Source organism: Dermacentor albipictus, chromosome 5, assembly GCF_038994185.2.
Source record: "Dermacentor albipictus isolate Rhodes 1998 colony chromosome 5, USDA_Dalb.pri_finalv2, whole genome shotgun sequence".
Classification (NCBI taxonomy): domain Eukaryota; kingdom Metazoa; phylum Arthropoda; class Arachnida; order Ixodida; family Ixodidae; genus Dermacentor; species Dermacentor albipictus.
Window position 1 is genome coordinate 22,769,762 of NC_091825.1, and position 24,228 is coordinate 22,793,989.

The 24,228-nt window shown below is 48.3% G+C and overlaps 1 protein-coding gene across 15 annotated transcripts in view; it reads left to right on the plus strand.

Moving 5' to 3' along the window:
- The window catches only part of LOC135898235 (neprilysin-1-like), a 521,227-nt gene that overhangs the window by 153,024 nt on the left and 343,975 nt on the right, over positions 1-24,228 (plus strand). For all 15 annotated transcript variants that reach the window (XR_011514790.1, XR_011514789.1, XR_010563291.1 and 12 more), the window contains exon 9: positions 18,503-18,540. Coding sequence is in view for 10 of the 15 variants with exons in the window: in XM_065427075.1 (XP_065283147.1) it covers positions 18,503-18,540 (38 nt within the window). In the remaining 5 variants the exon portion in view is untranslated. The remainder of the gene's footprint in view (positions 1-18,502; positions 18,541-24,228) is intronic.

Here is a 24,228-nt window from a genome sequence, read left to right on the forward strand (position 1 = left end):
ACAGCGTCGCTTTTGAGAAGCTTGCGAGAGTGTGAGGCGATGACGGGTGACATCTCGGGTCTGGGCGGCTAAGGCAATAGCATCGCGATCGTAACCAGTGCTGGGTGATTGCAGTGCGGAAGGTAGCAATATGTCGAAGGGCAAGGCGGGGTAGCGGCAATACAAAAGGTAGAATGATGAAAATCTGGCAGTGTCGTGACGGGACGAGTTGTATGCGAAAGTGATTTATGGTAAAGCGACGTCCCAGTCGCGGGGATCGTCGGAAACCTACATGGCCAGCATTTCAGTTAGGGTGCGGTTCAGTCGCACGGTGAGGCCGTTCGTTTGAGGATGGTACGTGGTAGCAAGCTGGTGTTCTGTAAAACAGGAGCGAAGCAGATAATCGACGGCCTTGGATAGAAAGTAGCGGCCGCGATCCGTAACTGGTGAGGGGCGCCGTGGTGCAGGATGACACCGTATGGTAAGAAGTCGGCGACATCTGTAGCGCAGCTGGTTGACATCATTCGTGTGATGGCATATCTCGTGGCATAATCTGTTGCTACAGCAATCCATTTGTTTCCTTTATTTCAAATTGGAAAGGGGCCAAAGAGGTCGAGGCCTACACGGAAGAATGGCTCTATAGGGATATGAATTGGTTGAAGCAAACCAGCAGGGCGCATAGCAGGCGTCTTCTGGCGCTGACACAGGTCGCAAGAAGCTACATAATGTGCACAGAACGGAGCGGTGCCACAGGCGCTCGTTAGTACGAGTGGTGCCCAGATGTCCAGCAGTCGGAGCGCCATGAAGTTGCTGGAGCACGGCCATTCGAAGGTGCTTGGGAATGACTAGGAAGAGCTCAGGGCCATCATGACGAACGCTACGAAGGTATAAAGTTCCATCGCGCAAGGTGAACCTCCGGAGGAACGGGTCATTGGGCGAGGAGCTTAGCGTTCCATAAGTGTTTGAAGAACAGGATCTTGGCGTCGCTCATCGCCAATATGGAGGAAGCCGGAGAGGGATAGAATAAAGATGTCCGAGTCTGCATCGGTATCGTCCGGTTGATCCACGGGACTGCGGGACAGGCAGTCAGGGTCTTTATGCAAGCAACCAGACTCATAACAGAAAATGTATATTCGTGTAGACGCAATGCCCAACGTATAAGTCGTCCAGTTGGGTCCTTCAAAAGGGAGAGCCAGTAGAGGGCGTGATGATCGGTGATGACGCAGAAGCTTCGACCGAAAAGGTACGGTCGAAATTTCGCGACTGGCCATATGAACGCGATACATTCCCTTTAAGTAATGGATTAATTTCGTTTGGGCGTGGAAAGAAGGCGGCTGGCGTAAACGATGACATGGTCTAGGCGTTTTTGAGGCTGAGCCAGGACAGCACTGATGCCATGACCAATCGCATCAGTTTGTGCTTCTGTGGGCGTAGAAGGGTCAGAGTGTGACAGAATCGGGGAAGTCGTAAGCCGCTCAATCAGGGTAGAAAAGGTATGCTCCTGCAGTGGGCCCCAGGAGAAAGATGCATCTTTCTTAAGGTCAGTGAGAGGATGAGTGATGTGGGCAAAATTTGTCACACATCGCCGGAAATAAGAGCATAAGGACAGAAAACTACGGATATCGATTGCTGAACAAAGTACAGTAAACTTTCGCATGGTGTGAACTTTCTGTGGATCGAGTTGTCCATCATGCTATCTCTTTTTGTATGATGGCCCTTTCTATTGCGGAGACACGATATGGCTCCCTATGAACGGGGCTGGCGTCACCGGTGCTGATGAGATGCGTGACGACAGACGTCTGGCCCAGTGGACGGTCATCCAAGTCAAAGATAGCCCGATAAGATGACAGGAAGTGACGAAGAGCTGTTCTTTGCACGGATGGAAGGTCAGTGGCAATCATCTTACAAACATCGTCCGCAGGCGTCGAGTATAAAGGAGTTGGTGACAAGGGTCCGTTGGTACTGAGGAAGAATTCAGAGGCCAAAGAAGAAATCTCAAATTCTTCTAAAGGACTGATGTGCGCTATGGCGATACCGTGTGACAGCACAAGCGACGAAAATCCAAAATTGAGGATGGGCATGCGAGAGTAGTTTTCGCGGATCCCAATTAAGGTGCTCGGTAGGGCAATATTGCGCGACAAAACCACGTGAGTAAGCGGCAACATGACGTGCGCGTCATCAGGTACGGGAGAACAGGGCGTCAGGAGGACATTTATAGCCGCCTGTGGAGACAGCCTAGCACTCAGCAGAACATAAGCGGTGTGAAGCACAATTTGTTGCGGTGGCAGGAAGTGCCAGATCCAACTGTACAACACCTGCGGAGCATTAAATTTGGGCAGAGTGTTTCGAAAGGAAGTCGAGGTCGAGAATTACGTCGTGCGGGCACTGGTCAAGGACGATAAATAAAACAACTATATAATAGCCCCGAATGGTCACACATGCTGAGCACGATCGAAGAACAGGTGAAGTACTCCTATCGGCGACTCGCACAGTGCACGATACGGCGGGCGTCAGAACCTTTTTTGAGCCTTCGGCGGAGAGCAGCCCTCATAACTGAAAGCTGTGCTCCTGTGTCAATGGGAGATGTAACAGGAATGCCATCAACTTCTATGTCCAGTAGGCTTCTAGGCGTAGGCAGGGTCAACAGAGGATTTGTGGGCCGCGTCGGAGCTGCAGCTTCTCGTCCGGGCGCTGCACCACCTAGTTTCCTGAAGGGAAGCGACCGGTTGCAGACGCCGACGAAGAGCCGTGAATGAGGGGCGAATGGGACCTACGACCATGTGGAGAGGGCGAGCGGCTGGATCTTGGTGGAGCACTGTCGGCGCTCATGTTCCTGGTCGGTGTATAGGGCGAGAAAGTACGATTGTCGGGCACTTGGCGGTAGTGAATCGGAGATGACCACCGAGGAGGCGACGACCAGCGGTTGCGAAAATGACGGGCGATGTGTCCAATACCGCAACAATTAAAACAGATGGGTTTATCATCCGCTGTGCGCCAGTCAGCTGGGTTGCGACGGAGTGGCGGAAAGCTTTGCGCCTGGGAAGGAGCGGTAGGAGAAATCTGATAGGTGTTTGTATGGCGCACCGAACAGAGAGATGGAATGGCCAAACTTTTGATTTCCTCCCGAACGACCGCTTTTATAAGAGAGATAGGGGGTACGCCTTCCCGACAGTCGAAACGAACTGGAGCTGGAGCCATGGCCTCAAGCTCACGGCGAACGATGCGCGTTATATCTTCTGGTCCTGTCGGCTGAAAGAACCGTGGTGAGTCCTCACAAGACGATGTCGCGGTGGTATTGGGCAATCTGTCAAAGGTTTGAGTGACGCGGCAGCCTTTCGCTTGTTTGAAGCGCCAGCACTCCTCTATAATTGCATCCACAGTGGCACAATCCTCATACATCAGTGGATTGAACGCATCGTCGGCAACACCTTTAGTATGTGACCAATCTTGTCCACCTCGGTCATGTTTTTAGCAGCCTTGCGACAGAGAGCCAGCACATCTTGTATGTACACAAAATACAATTCTGTGGATGTCTGGGTGCGGCACTCAAGCTCTTTTTTTCCTGCCAGCTGAGGACCGACAGGTCTGCCAAATAGGTCTCGCATTTTTTCTTTGCAGACATCTGGTTAGGTCAGCTTCATGTGCATCGTGCCATTGCTTCGCAATTCCTCTCAGATAAAATATCATGTTTGCTAGCATCATTCTTGAATCCCACCTGTTGTGGTCGCACGCTCACTCGTACATCGTAAGCCAATCCTGGACGTCGGCGTTATCCGTGCCACAAAATGTCCCTGGGTCCCACGGATGAGTGAGGATGACCGTTGGCACAGGGTGCTGAGGCGTTTTCGCTTGTGTCGGTTGATTTGCCATTGTGCCGGCAGGTAGATGACGTCCGCTGCGAAGTTATGCGATTGTACTCTGCACTTTCCACCAAAACGTTGCACGAAGAAAGCAGGCCCACGAGTTTAGAATAATGTATATTTACAACTGGTTGTAATGGCGTTTAGGCAATGGCCAGTCTTCATCTTCCCCTAGTTCATGCCACCTTCTTCTTTTCCTTCACCGTAACAATATTTTTTTATTTGAGATATATAACACGAAAGATTAAAAAGAAGCGTTCACAATGAAATATTTTCAGTATCAGGCTTTTGTGCTAGAGATCTTATTTTCGAATTCTGCCGTCCGACAATTTTAATAATGTATTTAATTGTTTATAGCGCAGTGCTTCCGCGATAATGAGGGCTTGCGAACTCACAAGGCCGTTTGAAGCCACAAGAACAAAGATTAGACAAATCCGTGTACTAACCAACTCTCCCATTCTGGCTCAATCACCCTGTTTGTAGCTCCTGTAGGAAATAGCGGCACAGTTCCCTCTATTGTCAGATACAATTTCAGTCTGCTACGACGCCCCGCCCACGCGCTCGTAACCGCCAGCCACTGTTCCCCCGCGAGGTTACCAATAGTTCGTATTTCAAGCTTTCCCTGTGAACTAAATAATGCGGTAGCCACAAGAATACTATTGCTACGGGATAGTATTTCCAATGACGAAGAGCCGAGCAGTCAGAATACGACCACGACGATTGGAAGCTAGCGCGGGCTGTTGCCTCTTGGCCAACTGCGGCGTATTGCCTTGTAAATATACTTGTAAATAGCTTTTCGTCGGTGTGCTACTGCGTAACATATCTGGTGGAGGTGGACGTTCCCTGTACCTCGTCACGGAGCTTCGCAGTGGACGGTACGTCGAGCCTTCCTTCATGGCTCCCGGCGACGACAACTCGACTCCGCCGGCTCCGACACCTGCTGCCACTTCGACGTACTACATCACTCTCCCCGCTCTCCGTGATCCTGGCGTGTTCTCGGGAAAAGATGGGGAAGACGTCGAGTACTGGATCAGCATGTATGAACACGTCAGCCACAATAACCGGTGGGACCCTACTTTCATGCCCGCCAACGTAGTCTTTTACCTCCGTGGCACACCTCGAGTTTGGTATCGGACGCACGAAGATGAGCTCACCAGTTGGGATTCGTTTAATCAAAAGCTCCGAGACTTGTTCGGCAACCCATACGGTCACCAACTTGCCGCGCAGAAGGCGCTTTTCGGTCGTGTGCAGACGTCAACGGAGCCCTATGTCACGTACATTCAGGACGTCTTGGCTCTGTGCCGCAAAGTTGACGCACACATGACTGAGTCCGACAAGGTCTCCCACATCCTCAAAGGCATTGCCGATGAGGCCTTCAACTTGCTCGTATTTAACAACGTGGCGACGGTGGATGCAGTTATAAAAGAGCGCCGCCGCCTGGAACTCGCTAAAAGCCGACGTACCGACCAACGCTTTGCCCGTCTGCCCAACACCCCAGCGACATCTTCCTGTGCCGACGCTCCTCGTCCCAACAACCCTGGTGATGTTACCAGGATTGTCCGGCGTGAGATCGAGGCCGCCTATCCGGGTGCCTTCGATTCCAGCCCCTCCAATGCACATGCATTCACTGTTTCCCTGATCCAGGCAGTTGTCCACCAGGAGTTCGCCAACATGGGTGTTCACACCATCTGCTTGACCCATCGCCGTGATACCCACCCGGCTTCTTCGATTCCGCCCCATCCCGCACCTTCTTACCCACTACGTTTCCGCAACCCCTCTGAATGGCGCACTGCAGACGACAAGCCAATTTGTTTTCACTGCCATCGAATTGGGCATATTTCTCGGCACTGTCGCAGTCGCTGGAGTTCCCCGCACCAGTCTACATATAGTGCCTACTCTCGCCCCCCAGGTGGCCTATTTGGTCCCTATGCTGCCCGCTCAGATAATGCCGCCAGCGATTCTCCTGCGCCGAACCGCCCCTACTCTCGTTCGCCTTCGCCCCAACGACGACATTCTCGCTCCCCCCAGCTCCGTCGCTCCTATTCGCCGACTTATTTCAGACGCCGCTCCCAGCCGGAAAACTAAACGATGCAGCGCCTCGAGGTGACGTTGCATCGCTCCCTACCCCGCCAAATCCTCTCCTGACGTTGCTCACTCATCTGAACTTTCTTGAAGTGCAAGTCGACGGTGTTCCTATATCTGCTCTCATAGACACTGGGGCGCATTTGTCGGTGATAAGCGCTGACCTTCGTAACCGGCATAGGAAAATAATCACACCCGCCACGACGCCTGTTGTCCATGTCGCCGATGGCGGAACAGCCCCTGTAATTGGTATGTGTGCCGCCCGCGTCTCCATCGCCGATCGCTCCACTACCGGGCTATTCACAGTCATCGCTCGCTGTCCCCACGACATCATCCTCGGCTTAGATTTCCTCTCCGCACATTCTGCTCTCATCGATTGCTCCGCCAGTACTCTCCGCCTCGACCTGCCTGTTCTGGATCCCACTGAACAACACCCTACTCGCCTCAGTTCCGTCGACTTCGTTCGCTTGCCACCTTCGGCACTGACTTACGTTGACTTCGTGTCATCCCCACCAGTCCCCGACGGTCACTACATCGCGGCTCCTATGCAAGACGGCCTCCTTACACAGGGGATCACAGTACCTCATACAGTTTTATCTATTACGGCGAATTGCGGCGGCCTGCCAGCGGTCAATTTTGGCTTGACGACACGAGTGCTGCCACGCGGGATATCCCTGGCCCAACTTTGCTCATTCGTGGATCACTCTGTAGCATCTTTTTCAGTAGACGACAATTCAGCCAATCCTCCTCTACCATCACAGTCCGCAACTTGTACCATCCCCAACTTACAGAAAATGATTGCACCCGACATGCCGTCCGAGCGCGCTCGTGCGCTCTACCGCGTTCTGATTGCCTACCAAGATATTTTCGACTTTAACGATGGTCCTTTGGCCCAAAGAACAGCCGTTAAACATCGCATTAATATCGGCGATGCCCCTCCTATTCATCGCCCCCAGTATCGAGTATCACCGGCTGAGCGTCAAGTTATTCACACTGAAGTTCACAAAATGCTTGCCAAGAACATTGAACCGTCATGTAGTCCATGGGCGTCACCTGTTGTGCTGGTAAAAAAGAAGGATGGCTCATGGCGCTTTTGCGTGGATTATCGGCACCTTAACAGGGTTACCAAAAAGGACGTGTATCCCCTACCTCGGATTCATGATGCCCTTGACTGCCTCCACGGTGCTCACTATTTCTCCTCTATTGACCTTCGCTCCGGCTATTGGCAGATTGCCGTGGGCGATCTCGACCGCGAGAAGACTGCCTTTGTAAGACCAGATGGTCTTTATAAATTCAAAGTGATGCCGTTCGGTCTATGTAACGTTCCTGCCACTTTTGAACGCATGATGGACTCCCTTCTTCACGGTTTCAAATTGTCCACGTGCCTGTGCTACTTGCACGACGTTATCGTATTCTCCCCAATATTCCCTACGCACCTCGAGCGCCTCTCAGCAGTCTTGGACGTTTTTCGGCGAACTGGTCTGCAACTCAACGCATCGAAGTGCCAATTCGGCCGTCGCCAGATTGCTGTCCTTGGACATCTCCTTGACGCTAACGGAGTGCAACCGGACTCAGGCAAGATCCATGCTGTTACGCACTTCCCTGTTCCAAAGTGTGTCAAGGATGTGCGCGGCTTCATCGGCCTTTGCTCGTACTTCCGGCATTTCGTGAAAAATTTCGCGGCCATAGCACGACCACTAACCGAGCTTTTGAACAAAGACGCCCCTTTCCAGCGGGACGATAACGAGGCCTCTGCATTCTCGCTTCTAATCGACCTTCTGACAACACCTCCCGTTCTGGCCCATTTCGATCCTTCTGCGCCTACCGAAGTCTGTACTGATGCCAGCGGTCACGGAATTGGCGCAGTACTGGCACAACGCCAGTGTGGCCACGACCGTGTTATCGCTTACGCCAGCAGGCTCCTCTCGCCCGCGGAGCGCAACTATTCCATCACTGAGCGTGAGTGTCTGGCCCTAGTTTGGGTGGTTGCGAAGTTCCGCCCATACTTTTATGGCCGACCCTTTTCCGTTGTCACAGACCATCACGCGCTTTGCTCGTTATGCTCATTGAAAGACCCTACAGGAAGACTTGGTCGCTTGGCCTTAGGCCTCCAAGAATATTCGTTCTCTGTCACCTACAAATCTGGCCCACTACACAAGGACGCTGACTTCTTGTCTCGCTACCCGGTAGACGAGCCTGACGACGCCGACAGTAGTACCGCCGACGGCATTTTCTCTGTCTGCCTTCGCTAACATCGCCGATGAACAGTACCGAGACCTATCGCTGCGAGTACTCATCGACCGTCTGCGCTCTACACCTACCGACGCATCCGTTCGCCGATATGTCCTCCAGGGTGGCATTCTGTACCGAAGGAATTTCCTCCCTGGTGGCCCTGATCTTCTTCTTGTCGTGCCAAATCGTCTACGGCAGGCTGTGCTCTTTGAGATGCACGACGCACCCACTGCAGGACATCTTGGGGTAACCCGCACGTACGACCGCGTCTGCCGCCGCTTCTGTTGGCCTGGTCGCGCTCGCTCCGTCCGACGCTATGTTGCTGCCTGCGATCCCTGCCAGCGTCGGAAAACACCTCAGGTACTACCTTTCGGTCATCTCCAGCCGATCACCGTCCCTGTGGAACCGTTGTTTCATGTAGGATTAGACCTCCTCGGTCCCTTTCCCACGTCATCATCTGGGAACAAATGGGTAGCCGTCGCAACTGAATACGCCACCCGATACGCTATCAGGCGGGCTCTCCCTACCAGTTCCGCCACTGACATCGCGGCCTTTCTCTTGCATGACATTATCTTACTGCATGGCGCCCCGCGATAGCTGCTTATTGACCGTGGTCGAAACTTCCTCTCGAAAGTTATCGCCGACATTGTGCGTTCCTGCTCTATTCAACACAAGCTGTCTACCTCATACCATCCTCAAACCAATGGCCTGAGAGAGCGATTAAACCGTACTCTTACCGACATGCTGTCCATGTACGTTTCGAAGGACCATCGCGACTGGGACGTTGCCCTTCCTTACGTCACATTTGCTTATAATTCTTCCCGGCACGACACCGCCAGATTTTCTCCAATTTATCTACTCTAAGGTCGCAAACCGACCTTGCGCCTTGACACGGTACTTCCTCCTGCTGCGATCTCAACGACGGAGTATGCGCGCGACGCCATCGCTCTCGCCGACCATGCACGCCAGCTTGCCCGTGCTCGACTGACGGACTCGCATACCACGCAGCAGCGTCAGTACAACGCCCGCCCCCATGACGTACAGTTTTTGCCTGGCTCACTCGTGCTCCTGTGTTCACCCTCTCGTCACGTCGGACTTTCAGAAAAGCTGCTTTCGCGATACACAGGGCCCTACCGCGTGCTGCGCCAGGTGACGCCTGTGACGCACGAAATTGCTCCTGTGAGCTCAACCTCGTCATCTACTCTGGTATCTAGTGATGTCGTGCAAGTCATAGGCTCAAGACACTACACTGCTTCAAAGTCCGGCCTTTAGTCGCTCCGGGACGGCGCTTTTGCCGCCGGGGGTAGTGCTACGGGATAGTATTTCCAATGACGAAGAGCCGAGCAGTAAGAAGACGACGACGACGATTGGAAGCTAGCGCCGGCTGTCGCCTCTTGGTGAACTGCGGCGTATTGTCTTGTAAATATACTTGTAAATAGCTTTTCGTCGGCGTGTTCCTACGTAACAATATCATAGGCGCGTAATTTCGTGCATTTTCACCCGTCTATTATATTATAACGGTGAAAGCCGAATGCTTCATTGAACTTAAATAAAGCGCATGCTTTGCAGGGTATGAAACGTTTTGGTGTTTTACCTAGTCTTAGCACGACACCGCTGTTCAGCATTCAAATTTTGCACTCTTCGACGCTCATCGTATGCGCGCTGTTCTTTGGGAGTCTTTCCATGGTCTGCCTATGGCGATCTTATAATGAATTGAATGTGTTGCTAGGGAGGTCTGCCTTGTATAAATTTACTTTGGTGACGTCACTCACTGATGCGCATGCTGCTGTTGCCCATTTCTCACTGGAGTAGCTTATGCAACCGTGATCTTCAGCGGGAAAGACACGCGGGAAGAAGGAATGTGCCTATCATTGTTCACAGGCGCCTTATTATCCATCATAGGGGTTTGGCGCTTGTTTTGTGCTTTTCTTTATTGAAATGCATTATGAGCTATGTGTTGTGTGCCTGACTCCAAAGGAGATATGCACTTTTTTGTTCATTTTCTTTTTTTGATGGCGGACATGAAAATCCGGACCAACTAGAGGCTAACAGCTTCACTGCAAAACTTCTTATTAGTTCACGCCAAATTAGTTCACGCCAACTACCTTCTTGTTGTACCCACAGCACTGCATCCAGGGATTCTGCACGGCCTAGGTGAAGTTCCGACTGCTGAGCACGTCACATTCTCCTATCATTCAGGAGAAGTATTTCTCCGCACAATTGAGCGCTGATGTCGCCCATTATGTGAACACGTGCAGCGAATGCCAGCGATGCAAGACAGTACGGACGAGGCCAGCGGGATTGCTTCACCGAATCGAAGCTCCTGAACTATTGACCGTTTCAGCAGATCGAGATGGACCTGGGGCCACTTCTGACGTCAAAATCAGGAAACAAGTAGATTTCATAGTCTCTTACTATTTTACCCGCTACGCCGAAACGATAGCCCTGACTAAAGATAGCGCAGCGGAATTGACTAGATTGTTAAATTGCTCGTTCAGGATATCCTGGTGCAAAAGCGGTGCACTCGGAAACCTCATCACTGCCATAGGAACAGATTTTACAGCTGGGCTAACTGAGGCTATCCGGAAATATAGCCGGACAAGTGACCGGAGGACAACCACCTGACACCTGCTGAATAATGGTCTCAAAGAACGCTTGACCTGAACGAGACACTTGCTGACATGTTAGCAATGTACGTCGACGTCAAGCACAAGACGTTGGATGCCGTCCTTTCATATGTGACCTTCGCTTAGAAAATGGCAGTGCAAGAGAGAACACAAATGAAGCCGTTCAAGCTGATTTACCGAAGAAACCCAGCGACGATACTCCTTGCCATGCAGCCATACGTCTCCGACTCTCTGCCGAGCGTCGCCGCCCATCTGCATCTCGTGAATTAAGCCGACAGCTCGGCCACCTGCGCAACAAGAAACAGCAAAGAAAGGACGCCCGACACAAAAATCAACGACACTTCCTGAAGTAGAAGCCCACCGGTCGTGTTCAGTCTTGCACTCCGACACACCGACGAGGACTTGGACATTTGTGCGGCGCTATTCCTGATCCTAGGAAAGAGAGGGCATGGAAAGATGCCGTGAGAGAGAGATCACGGCATCTGGCCTGCGGACAGCATGGCTTACCCGCTTCTGCTGTTGGTGCAGGTTGGTCCTCAGTGCACTGATTGTTCCTACCGAAGTGACAATAGATCTTTGGCTATGCTGCCGTGCCCTCGCAGGTTTTCTTGCATTCTTATTAACTGTTGGTCCATGATGTTGCTATTATTGTCAGGAGACATAGAAGAAATTCCCGGGCCTAATTCGACCGAACTCCTCCAAACGATTATAGAGAATCAGGCGGTGACTGATTGCCGACTATCCTCAATTAGCGAGAACGTCGTGCAGATAAACGCAAAAACAGATCGACTGGCTGAATTGCTTGTTATGATACAGGAAATTAACAAGAAAATTGGGCATCTTGAGGCTATAGTTCAGCACCAGGCTGCAAAATTGATCGAGTATGAAAACCACAGCCGGCTTAACACCTTGTTGGGTTTTGGAATCTCGGAGGAAAGCGGTGACTCAGAGGCGAACTTGAGGGCAGCTGTCACTGATGAACTGTTTCATGAAAAACTGGGGGTTCAAGTTAAAACTGTCGAAAGAATTCATCGCATTGGCAAAAAACCGTAAATGACTGAGACCAGTTATTATGAAGTTTTATGATACCAGAGAAAAAGAGAAGGTGCTGAAGAACTGCAAAAAACTTGAAGGAAAATCAGTTGGTATCAGCAATGACTATGCAAAGGAAACTGTAGATGTGAGAAGGAAGTTGTGGGCGAGCGCTTCTGCCGAAAGGGCGAAGGGCGCATAGGTATTTTTGATTGACGACAAGCTTAAGGTAAACGATACGCTTTACGTATGGGCCCACGGAAACAACGCACGTTTCCTTCTAAACCACCGAGATAAGAACAAGCACTGTGCACAAAGGACAGATGACAGGCACGGTGATTCTGGTCCCTCAGGCAGTCCCAGCGATTCCCCATGTACTTCAACCCTTTCATAGCTCCGAATCTTGTCATTGAATGCACGCAGTATTGTTAATAAGGTAACTGAGTTTGAATATTTGTTGCTGACGGAGACCGCTCATGTGCTAGTGGTAAGCGAAACATTGTTGAACATCAATGTACCTAGTCACTGTATAGTGCCACCAAACTACCGGATGTTTAGATGGGATAGAGACACTCGCGGTGGAGGCGTTGCGATTATTGTTAAACAGCACATAGATGTTGTAATGATTGAATGTATTATTCCTGAGACAGTGTAGCGCAAAATTACTTCCACGAACACTGTATGTCTTGTTGCCGCAATACATAGGCCACCTGCCACTGCACCCGAATAATTAGATAAGCTGAATGATTTCCTATGCAATCATTCGGACCGTAACACCAGACTAATAATGACAGGGGACTTTAATCTATCTAATATTAACTGGGACAGTTTACTACCTGGGCACGTAGAAATTTCTAGTAGCGAAAAGCTGCTTCAAATAATAATCTCCCACAATCTAAAGCAAATCGTGAAAGAAAACACGAGGGTAATGCCTGAATTTCTGTCATTGACTTGGTGTTTCTTTCGAATAAAATAGGCGACTATAAAGTGTCTCTGGAAGATGGTCTGTCAGATCATAAGATGGTTCTTGTACACATAGTGTCGAGAGGAAGCACTCGTTCCCAGCCGTTTATACCTGATAAAGTTAAAGACTAGTCGGGCAGACGACACGTCTATTCTCGGTTTCTTAGAATTTTCATTTAACCAATTTGAACATGTCTGCGATTCTGAATCGGTTGAGTAACTATGGCAGCGTCTCAAGAAAATCATAAGTCATTGCGTAGATAGTTTCATCCTAATTCGACTAAAAAGTATAAAACGACGGAACCCTTGGATTAACCGACATATCGTTCATATTAAGCTCAAAATAAAACGCTTACGCAAAAGGCATGGTATCTCCGCCGAGGTGTCGAAATTGCGAAGAGCATTGAAAAGAGCTCTGAAGGAATCAAAAGAGCAGTACGTTCTTTAACCAAACATTAAATACCTTTATGAAAACATCACCTCAAAAACTCTGGCTTTATATGAATGACAAAAAAGAACAAATAAACAAGATCCAAGTTAACAATGTAATAGTAACGCAGAAAGCAAATATTGTGAGTAATTTTAATAATTTCTTCCAATCAGTTTTTTCAGCGCCTATCAGAAATTGCGCAGAAAACTGTCTGCCGTCTTCCTTTTCATGTGGTATGAAAAATCTTGTCGTCACTCAAGCAGGCGTGTTTAACCAACTGCTATGTTTAGATTCTAAGAAGGCAAGCGGGCCAGATGGAATACCAACCCAATTTCTAAAGCAATACGCGGAGTGGGTGTCATTTTTCTTAAATAAAATCTTTGTTATGTTATTGCAAACTCACTCGTTGCCACAAGACTGGCGCTGCGCAGTCATAACTCCTGTTCTCAAATGCGGTAATCGACTGCTAATAAATAACTATCGCCCAGTTTCCCTGACTAGGGTTGGTTGTAAAATCATAGAGCATATCACAAGTAAGGATATTCTCGTTTTTCTTGAAAATAACCACTGTTTTATCAGCACCAACATGGTTTCCGAAAGGGACTCTACAGTAACCCAGCTCATAGAAACTATTTATGATTTTACTTCAGCTATATATGCCCAAGAACAAATTTACATTATCTGCGTAGACTTTGCGAAAGCCTTCGACAAAGTTTCGCACAATAAATACTTTTCAAGTTGCATAAAGCAGGAATAATTGACACTATTCTAAAATGGATTGAAGCCTACCTACACAATCGCAGGCAGGTTGTGCGTGTGCACGAGTGTTTGTCCCCTGCGTTAAAAGTGCTTTCTGGCGTTCCCCAGGGGTCTGCTTTGGCCCCGATGCTGTTCTTCGTTTATATTAACATTACAGAGATTGCTGAGTTCCCTCTGAAATTGAAGCTTTTTACTGACGACTGTTTAATTTATTCTACGGTAACACACATTGACGACCAAATCAGAATTAACCGGGTTCTTCGTTCCCTTCACCTTTGGTGTGAAAAATCGGACACGGAAATCAATAACAAATCGACTTTTACACATGTTAGTAACAAAAAAGTGTGGCACCATTCTTTTATAATACGGCAATCAACAAACTAAGAAATGTAGATACATTCAAGTATTTATGGGTTACAGTTTCACATAATTTAGACTGGCGTAAACATATCGATAACCTGTGCTCGACGGCTTCACAAAAACTATTCACTGAAGAGAAAACTGGGACATGCAACGAAGAATGCCAAATAAATTGCTTATAAAACTGCCCTACGTCCATCTTTAGAATACGCTTGCGTTGTCTGGAGCCCCCACCAAGAAGTTTAATAGACAAACCAGAAAGAATTCAGAGAATGACTGCTCGTTTAATGCTTCAAGGTACCGAAGGATGGACTCGGTAAGAACAATTCTGCATTCGTGTGGGCTTGAGTTGCTGGAAAGACGCAGGAAAAAAGCCAGATTTAAGATTTTTTTAAGACACTTCAAAGGGTTTTGCAGATGAAATAGGAAATATATTGCCAGTTCCTTGCAAATCGTAGCCAGAGAATAAACCATAGCAGAGCCGTCAAGCCTTATAACACACATGTTGATGTTTTCCGTTATTTTTTTCCGTATGTAATTGAAGTGATGAATGCCTTACATGATGTTGTTGTAGATCAGACAGATGTGCACAAATTTGAATGCTTGATTGATATTTTGTATCGTGAGCACCGAACCTGATGCGATGAAATGTCAAATTTGCTTGTGTTCTGCTATTTTCCCTCCCTGTAACAACCCTCAAGCGAGGGTTAACAGTATTAATAACAAAGGAGACGGTCCTCCGATGTATTGGCGTGCCAGACAGCATTTCACAATCACCGCGGCACCACTCATCAGCTTAAATAGTCATTGGGCCCTATAACGTAAAAATATTCCAATCTCCTGGCGTCAACCTTGCTTAACCGCCGGCGCAAGCATCGGGCGGTCACCCGTAGGGTTGTCTGAAGAGACCAATCAAACGCTCTCGTTCACAGAAGGCTACTTTTGTTCGCTTGAAAAACGAATTTCATTACCTACACCGAACCGCTTGTCTTACCTAATTGGCTCCCAAGAGGTGAGGATCACGCTCAAGTTGATAGGCATTCGATGGGGCCGAGCCAGTGCACTGAATATTGATAACCGGATGAAGAGGGTGGTGCAGGCGTCTGCAATTGGTCCGCTTTCCCTCACTTAGCTTGCGGTGGCTGGTTGAAAATCGCGGCGGCATGCAACGGAAGCATAAGAATGATGCTAAAACGGATCATAAAGAAGAGTTGGCAGAACGAGGACGTAAACGTGCCAAAATTGCTCGAAAACGTTACACGGTCACGCAAAATGTGCTATTACACGCAAATAAACCGATGCTTTCCGGTAGGTGTGAGTAGCCAGCGCCCGAGCGATCGGCGGCAACCATCTCTTATTCCTCTCGGGCGGCTATTCAGAAGTTTTAACGCGACAGTGTTAAGGAGCTCATGTCGCAGAAAAGCTAGTGCCGTTGGCGTCTGCAGCGTTGGCCGACAGCGAAAAATCCCCGAAGGCAATTCATAGATAATAAGAACTTACAAGACGGGCTGGGTGGGAAGTGAACCAGGGTCTTCGGAGTGTGAGGCGGAGACGCTACCACTCAACCATGAGTTCGGTCGTTCAAGGTGGGACGAATACGCCTCTAGTGAATGCGGTGCTGCCTTACAAACGTGCCGTAGAAAGTTATACTACTGCTGTGTACATCGGTAATTATGAGCATGTGAATTACAGAAGTCCACTACATTTCCGCTACATTTCTTCTGCGCTTTCTGCCCACGCAGAGCCATCTTGCGGCAAACACAGAAGACCCCCTCCTCGCAATGTACGGTGCTGCCCCGACAGTTGGCGCGCCACGCGCGCATTGGGGCTGTGAGGGGACCGGTGCGAGGCGCGTCGCCGCCCGGCTGTCCGTGCCGATCACGACGTTCCGAGACACCGAGTTCTTTGCTTCGTTCCGCTTGCTCAGGCGCACGTTTCTTTGCCGCGCCGAACGCTGCGCTGCTCGACGCTCACCGCGTGATTGGTGCGTGCAAAGTCCAATGCGGGGCGCCTCGTAAGTGATCGCTGCGCTGTAACGCATTGTCCTACACCCCTTGGCGTGAAGTCGAGAACGCTCTCGCGTTCCACTCTTGAAGGCGAAGCTTAAGCATCCTCCAATTTTTGTTCGGCATATTAATGCATCTTTAATGCGTACACGTCACTTTGACGTGGTGAGTTTTTGCGGTTTTGTGACGTCGCGTGACAGGCAAGTGAAGTGGGTGCAGCCCGGAAGTGTTTGACCAATAGCCGAGGGCTAATGGCAAAGAGACGTGCAATCACAAATAACCAGTTTTCTTTTGTTCCGTCAAATCATGCATAATCAGTGTGTACACGTCATATCAGATGGGGTGCTATCACCGTTTTCGTAACGTTGTGTGACGGGCAAGTTGAGTGGGGGTGGTCCGAAAATGCTTTGGCCGATCGCGGAGGGCTGATTGCAGACTTGGAATAGAAAAGTTTGGAATAGTATTATGTTATAGCGCGAATTGTGTGCCTGAAGTCTTTCTACCCGCGCTAGTGAACTTTGGGGCTTTCTTTATTTTTTGCATTGTTGTTGCTCTTTGTTACGTGTAGGTTTGTTTTTACAGCGAAGCTGTTTACCCGTACCGTCCGAGGAAAATTTCGTGTCGTTGGCGTGCTAAGCCAAAAAAAACCCCGTATGTAGGCTGATCCCGGAGATAGTGAAACGCCGAGCCGACGCGCGGTGGATGTGAAGCAAGCGTTAAGCACTCCCCATACGTGGCACGATCCTGAAGATAGTGCAATGCCTGGCCGAGCCGCGGCGGAGGTGAAGCAGGCATTAAACACTCCCCACACGTGGGCCGGTCCCAAAGATACTGAAACGCCGAGCCAAAACGCGGCGGAGTTGCCCACATACACAGTTTCGCTGGTCATGCTTCTTTACAGAATTGAAGGGCATTAAGATTTTTTCGCTCTCGTGTTACGTCTGCAGCATCCGGGTGATGCTTTTCCACAACGGGGCGTGCGACACGCTTGCTGTTTAGGCTTCGTCACGTGGCCGAAATTCGCCAGCAAACGAACGTTGAAGGTTGTTGTTCAGCGCAAGGCTTCTTTCTGTACCGGAACTTTCTTGAATGTTATCTATGGTGCTATCAATTGCCAATGCTGTTATTGTTCCTCGTATAATCGAGTTTTGTGCGTGACGCAAACGCTTGTGCACATTCTAAAATTTCCGTGAGAACAAGCCATTAGGCTGGAAGGCTCATTGGGCCATGTACAAACAGGTGACTTCTCTGTCACCCAGTTCACATGTCAACGATAGCCGACTGTGCTCACTGCTACCGTTGTGCTGGATTGCCACATGCACCGGTTCGCGCAATAAAAAGTTAGTTTTGGGATTCACAGGTTTTGCTACTGTGTTCTTCACCGTTAATACAGCGTAACAATATAGTACTTATTGAGCACTTTTAGAAGCGAAGCAATTAAATTATTTCTGAATAATGACAATGCCTCTTGTAAACAAAAATGGCCTCCCTAACATAACTCCGTAATAAATGGCACTATACAAGCCACATTGTATCTACGTTTTGTTAGCTAGCTACATGTGCCATTCGTATGCACCGCCTCTTTTGGGTAGCAAATGCAACAACCGATGTTATTACTAAGCCTTACTAGAATCGTAGGTGACTCTGTAACAAGTAATTAATAGCTTTTCGTTAGTAGTGGACGTAACGTTATTCCTCGTGTGTTGGTGTGGGGAATTACCCTTCAACTGCGCTACACGAGCCGCATCAGTCGCAAGGACGGTGCTGTCAGGAATGAGCACACGCAAATTAAAAAGGATGTTTTGACGCAGGAGGAGAAAACTGGAGAAGAAAGATAGAATTGCGAAACTCCTGTTATTTTAAGCGAATACTCGGCTGACTAAGCTAGTAATCACATATCGCGCAGTATGATTGTTTTCGCAGCAGTAAGAGAGCTGGCAACAGCTCCACTGTTACGAAGTGTGACATTTGTAAGTGGCACTAGACGCCAAATGCTCCAGCAGGGCGTATAATTACGCGCGTATTCCTGGCTTTCATATATCTAGCTGCCTAAATATAGAATTTACTGACCACTTTTAAACTACAGAAAAACGGATAATTATTTTGCAAGAGTAGACGTGGGGGGTTGTTATGTTTCCTGAAACAAAACTATTTTCTATTGCCACATTGCAGCGGAACTCCTCGCAAGGATTCAGTGGCCAGCGGAGCAGGTAAGTTGAAAGTCCACTATGAAGGGTGATTGTTAACAGTTTAGAGCTTTCAGAATTTTGAGCCAGTTTCACAGATATATTGTTTAATAACGTGTGCTTTTCGTTTGTTTACAAGTAGTTAATTTTATTTACGAAAGCATCGACAAGAATAATGAACGCTTTCAGATGATAAGGCAGGCAATAAGAAAATTGAGGAGTCATTCTGTTATGAGAAGGCGGATGAGCACCGAAGCTGCAGCACATCGGACAGGTTTAGATATGGGCGCATGTAATTATTTTAATCATTTCGCAACGTTAGCGATGACAGCTTTGTGATTACTGCAATATCCAGTTCAGTTAGAAATTGGGTAAATTTTGTGCGAGCGTGAAATCTCTACAATACCATTGTTGAGAAGTTGGCTGACTTAGATCGGTGTGGCACTTCAAACCAAATTCTTCTAGCCCGAACTCTGAACCATTTCATGTGTGGTTTTGAGATGTGCTCCTTGAAGTCTTCAACGATGATCGCAAGGGCGATGTCACCACGGCTAACTCATGCACCGTGCGTGGTCATGACCTTCTGAATATCACACTCGGGTGTGCCTGGAAATATATACACCAAGGGTATCGCAATTCCATCCTTCGACGAATAGATCCTTACGGGTCAGACGCATTCTTCATCGACGCCGCCAAATATGGCAACGAAGACAGGTTTGCAATCAGGGTCGTTGACGCGCGCGGAACACTTATCAGCGCCGCATCAATTTACGCTAAATACGCAAATGAGGCGGAGGAAACTGCGGTAGCCTTGGCTCTTCAAGCCGCAAAAGGCCCGGCGACCATTTTCTCCGACTCGCGCATGGCGGTTAGGGCTTTCTCGTCCGCTCTAGTTTGTAAACACGCAGCCGACATCGTCAACAGATCCTTTCGTATTACTACGCGAGAACACATTGGAGGTCATACATAAGCGTGGTTCCCGGCGCACATGAACGATGCAACTTACCGAGTGGGCTGCAACCCTAACGAACGGGCCAACTGCCTCGCGCGTGAATTCACGAACCGCGCCCGAGATAATGGTCCGGCTCTCCCGCAGGATTGCTCCTTCAGAGATAATCTTACGACCTTTCATGAAATTACATCACATTACAGACAAAGCAGGGGAAAATTCCCTCCCCCCAGCCCGAAACTGAACAGGGCTCAGGCTGTTACTTTCAGACCTTTACAGACGAGATCCTACCTCACCCCTAGAACGCTGAGTTGGATAGACCCGAACTTCCCGCAATCGTGCTCCAAATGCGGTCACGCGTGCTGCTCCTTCGATCACATGCTCTGGCTGTGCCCGTACAACGCGGGCTCCGACTTTCATAACAAGTCAAATTGGGACGCCTTGCTGAAGAGCTCAGATTTCACAAACCAACTACAGGCCGTCCAGAGGGCCCGCGACGTCGCGGAGAGTCACCACCTCCCTGTTCCGTCGTGGGTGGAGCCACCAACTTGATCGGGGAGCCTTCGGTCCCCCCACTCGAGTTCCTCAGGACACTCTTAATAAAGTTCTTGTCACTGTCCCTGTCATCGTTCGTTTGTACTGCACAGACATCCCTACATTGGTTACATTGTCCTCTTGCGAGTCAAGGGCCTAGGCATGCACATACTTCTTGTCCTTTGTCCATCCGCTGTTCACAAACAATTTCAGTGTACCATACACTTGGAATATTGCATCTTGAAATTTTTCATTTAGTACTATTAGGAGAAGCGCACTTGAAGCCTGCTTCACCTTCGCCGTGGGTAGGCCTAATGTTGAACTACCTCCGGGATCGCCCCACGAAAGAGGTTATTTTTGCCGACTAACCAAGCGTATGCGTTGGCTGTTGAGGTACACAGCTTCGCTGTAAAACGCGCACCAGAACCTGAGCGTTTTCATGTGCATCTTTATCATCGTACGCATCTTTGACATATTGAGCATGCACAGCCACAAGCATAATGAAATAGAAGTGGTGAATAGCCCATGTATCATCTCTTGCCTGAATCCTTTAAAAGTAGTTCATTTCATTATATTCTTTGTAGACTAAGTTCACTATTCTTCTGCTTGCGAACTACAGGACATAAGGGCACCCCTTCAGCACTCTTAGTCAGATGCCGCTTATAAGAGCACCCTGTACCTAGGATGAAAGTTCAGCATAATGATGCTTATCATGCGGACTGAATTTAAAAGGCCAGCAGTATATCGATATCCTTGTTACGTTGTCAGGAATCATGCGGCCCATTACGTTGGCGATATTTTTTATGTGCAACAATAGTTGCAACTAACGACGCTTACCATGAGGACCACTGAATAATAGGGGCATTCTTTTTAGGATAAAAAAATTCAAGATAGCAACACTTACTGTGGGGCACAAACATGCTGCCCCTATCGTAAGTTTTTGTAGGCAAGGAATGAGAAAAAGGATATTAGGAGGGAAAATCTTTAGGACAGCACGAAGGGAAGTGCATTGATGATTGATGCTAGCAGTGTTTTCCCAAGGACAAAAATCCCTAGAAGCGATTCTATTGGCTCTAAAAAAAACTACAAAGGAGTAATTGTGTCGAGCCGAATATCAACACGCAATGCCCAGGTGTAGATAGCTATAAATACTTACTCGCTTCAGTCAGATTTTGTAGCCTCATTACCATACCTACGCGCCTACCAGCCACATCTGCGACACTAATGAATTGCGCTCAAACTAACATAGAAGAGCCTGGTACTGATGGTGTGTATGATACCCCGATAACCGATGATCTACCCTTTTTTGTTAGAGATAACAGTTTCAGAGACCCAGCGAAGCCACAGCACAATCGTGTAAGAAAAATACACTACGGCTAGCTCCCCAAGAACATCGAAGCCACAGCACAATCGTGTAAGAAAAATACACTACGGCTAGCTCCCCAAGAACATTCAGTCAATCAGAATAGGGGAATAGGGCATAACGGCGTGAATGATGTGTCCTCAAGCTTCCCTTCCTTGCATGCACTGTCGACAGTAGCTGCGTAACCGTAGCCGCCCGCTCCGACAAATCCCCGGATGGCCGCCGACATGCTAATTATTTTAAGCGAAGGAGACTAAGGGGCATCCTAAATGGAGCCAAAAGAAGCGTATTATTTATAACCTAAGACAATGCAAAACCCAGCGCAATCAATCTGTCGCAAGGATGCCAGCTTGAAAGCAGCAGTACTTTTCAAATCTCATTGAGAGCGCTCAAAATGCCACAAAATGTTTCGGAGATGGTGAAAGTGGCTGGAATGAGCAGATATGAAAATATTGCTTTACTGAAAATGATGCTACTACACTTGACAACTTTAACTCGTACTTTTGAAATGTCGGGGTATCTTTATTAGTTAATAATTTCTCAAGCTTGCATCACTGCGCAGGCATACCCCATTTCATGGAAAAGACGTTTTCTGTTTTTTGTCATAGAGCTATGTGAATTGGTTTCAGTTGCAGCAAGCATGCCATGTTAAAAGGCCCCTGGCCTAGATGGTGTAACTATGCGCATCGTTAAAGAAATCATTGACCTACTAGGATCTATACTATGCTGCATTTTCAACCTCTCGTTAAGCAGTTCTACTTACCCATCGTCCCTGAAATTGGCCAAGGTTATACCGATATTCAAGAATAAGTCTGATCCCTCTTATTATCGACCGACGACCTATCCTGAGTATACTCAATACTATTTACGAAAATATTCTCGCGAAGCGAATTCAGAAATTTCTAGAAAAGTATAACATAATTAGCCCGCAGTAACACGGACTCAAGGTAGGTTTTTACACGTGTACTGCAGTATTGTCTCGGATTCAAGTATTTACAGCAGCTCTCAAAAATAATATGCTTGTCGCACTGGTATGTCTCGACCTAAAGAAAGCAATCGGCACCATCGATCGCTACATCCTACTAAATAAACTAAAATGCAATGGTTTTCACGGACAAGCTGCCGAGTTGCAGGAAAGTTATTCACAAAACTGTAGTCGAACTAGTCGACACTTCGTATCGTCCCCTAATTGAGTCAGTACCGGTGTTCCGTAAAGATCAGTCCTGGGACCTGTGTTTTCCCCCTATATATTAATGTCTTGCCGAAGGGAGTAACCTCTGCACAAACACTGATGTATACCGATGATACAGTTATAATAGTAACAGGAGATTATACCCAGCATGTTCAAAGGAAAACTAATGCCGAGCTGGCTCTATAAATATAAATAGAAACTTTATTTGCTAGGAGCAGATTTTAAGGAGGGTTGCCTCCTTTAAGGAGCCTGTCAGTCCAGGGCCCCACTGGCCTCTGCCACCTGCCTGACCGGGGTTATTAAGGACTTTTGTCCTGCCGAGCTGGCTAAGAGTTCAAGATGGTTTGCGGAAAATAAATAGAAGGTATAATAGAAAAAAACTAAATACATGTAGCCTCTAGATGTGGTTTCAGTTCACATAGCACTTAATAACAATCCTCTCGAGCACACCTCCTCGTACAAATATATTGGCGTAGTATAAGACGATCACCAACACTGGAAAAACCACATTGATGCACTACGTAATATGCTCTATGGGGGATTTTATCAAGTATCATCATCACCACTCTATTTTATGTTCACTGCAGGACGAAGGTCCCTCCCTGCCATCACCAATTAACCCTGTCCTGCGCCCACCTAACCTTCGGCCGTCCTCGACTGCTCTTATCTTGGCACCAATTCTCTAACCCTAATACTCCGCCGGTTATCTTAGCTACTCTTTACATAACCTGCCCACCTCCATTTTTTTTTCTTAACATCAGTTAGCATATTGGCTACCCCCGCCGTTTGCTCGCGGTTCCACACCGCTCTCTTCCTGTCTCTTAACGTTAAGCCTAACATGCATCGGTGCATCGCTCTATGTGGCGACCTTAACTTCTTCTCGAGCTTCTCTCTCAGTCTCCATGTTTGTGCCCCATACGCTAGCACCAGTAGAATGCACTGAGTGTACAAATTTATTTTCGATGATAGTGGTAAGTTTCCAGTCAAGACCTTACGATTTCCGCCGTATGTGCTCCAAACCATTTTATTCTTCAGTGAATTTCCTTCTCATGGTCAGAGCCGATTGCGAGTAATTGACCTCTGTAAACCTACTCCTTCGCAGACTCTAGAGGGTGACTGGCGATGCTAAAGTCTTGTTCCTTTGATAAGCTATTCATCATGATCTTCGTCTTATACATATTATCATTCAACCCCACTTGTACACTTGTTAAGAGGGGATTGTTAAGGACCTCAATCACTTGTTGTAATTCATCCCCAGTTCTGGTAAACAGGACAATGTAATCTCAGAACTGAAGGGTGCTGAGATATTCGCCGTTGATCCTTAGTCTTAAGCCCACACTGTTTAACAGCTGGAATACTTCTTCCAAGCATGCAGTGAATAGCATTGGAGAGATTGTGTCCTTGTCTGACCCCTTTCTTTGTATACATATATATATTGGTACGGTGAGGTGCGAAGCAATCGTTTTATTTACAGGAGATGGACGATGGTCGTAGCGTGGTCGCAGCGCAGCCCGGCCTCTCAAACTCCTCGTTCTCTTCGTCTTCCCTTTCTTCTCTTCTTGTCCGTGCTTTTCGTATCTGTTACATTTCACCGCAAGCAGACGAAGCCCGTGGGGCGTGTCAGGATGGACAAGCGGGGTAGAAAGGCTTCAGGCGAGCAATATGGGTCAGCTG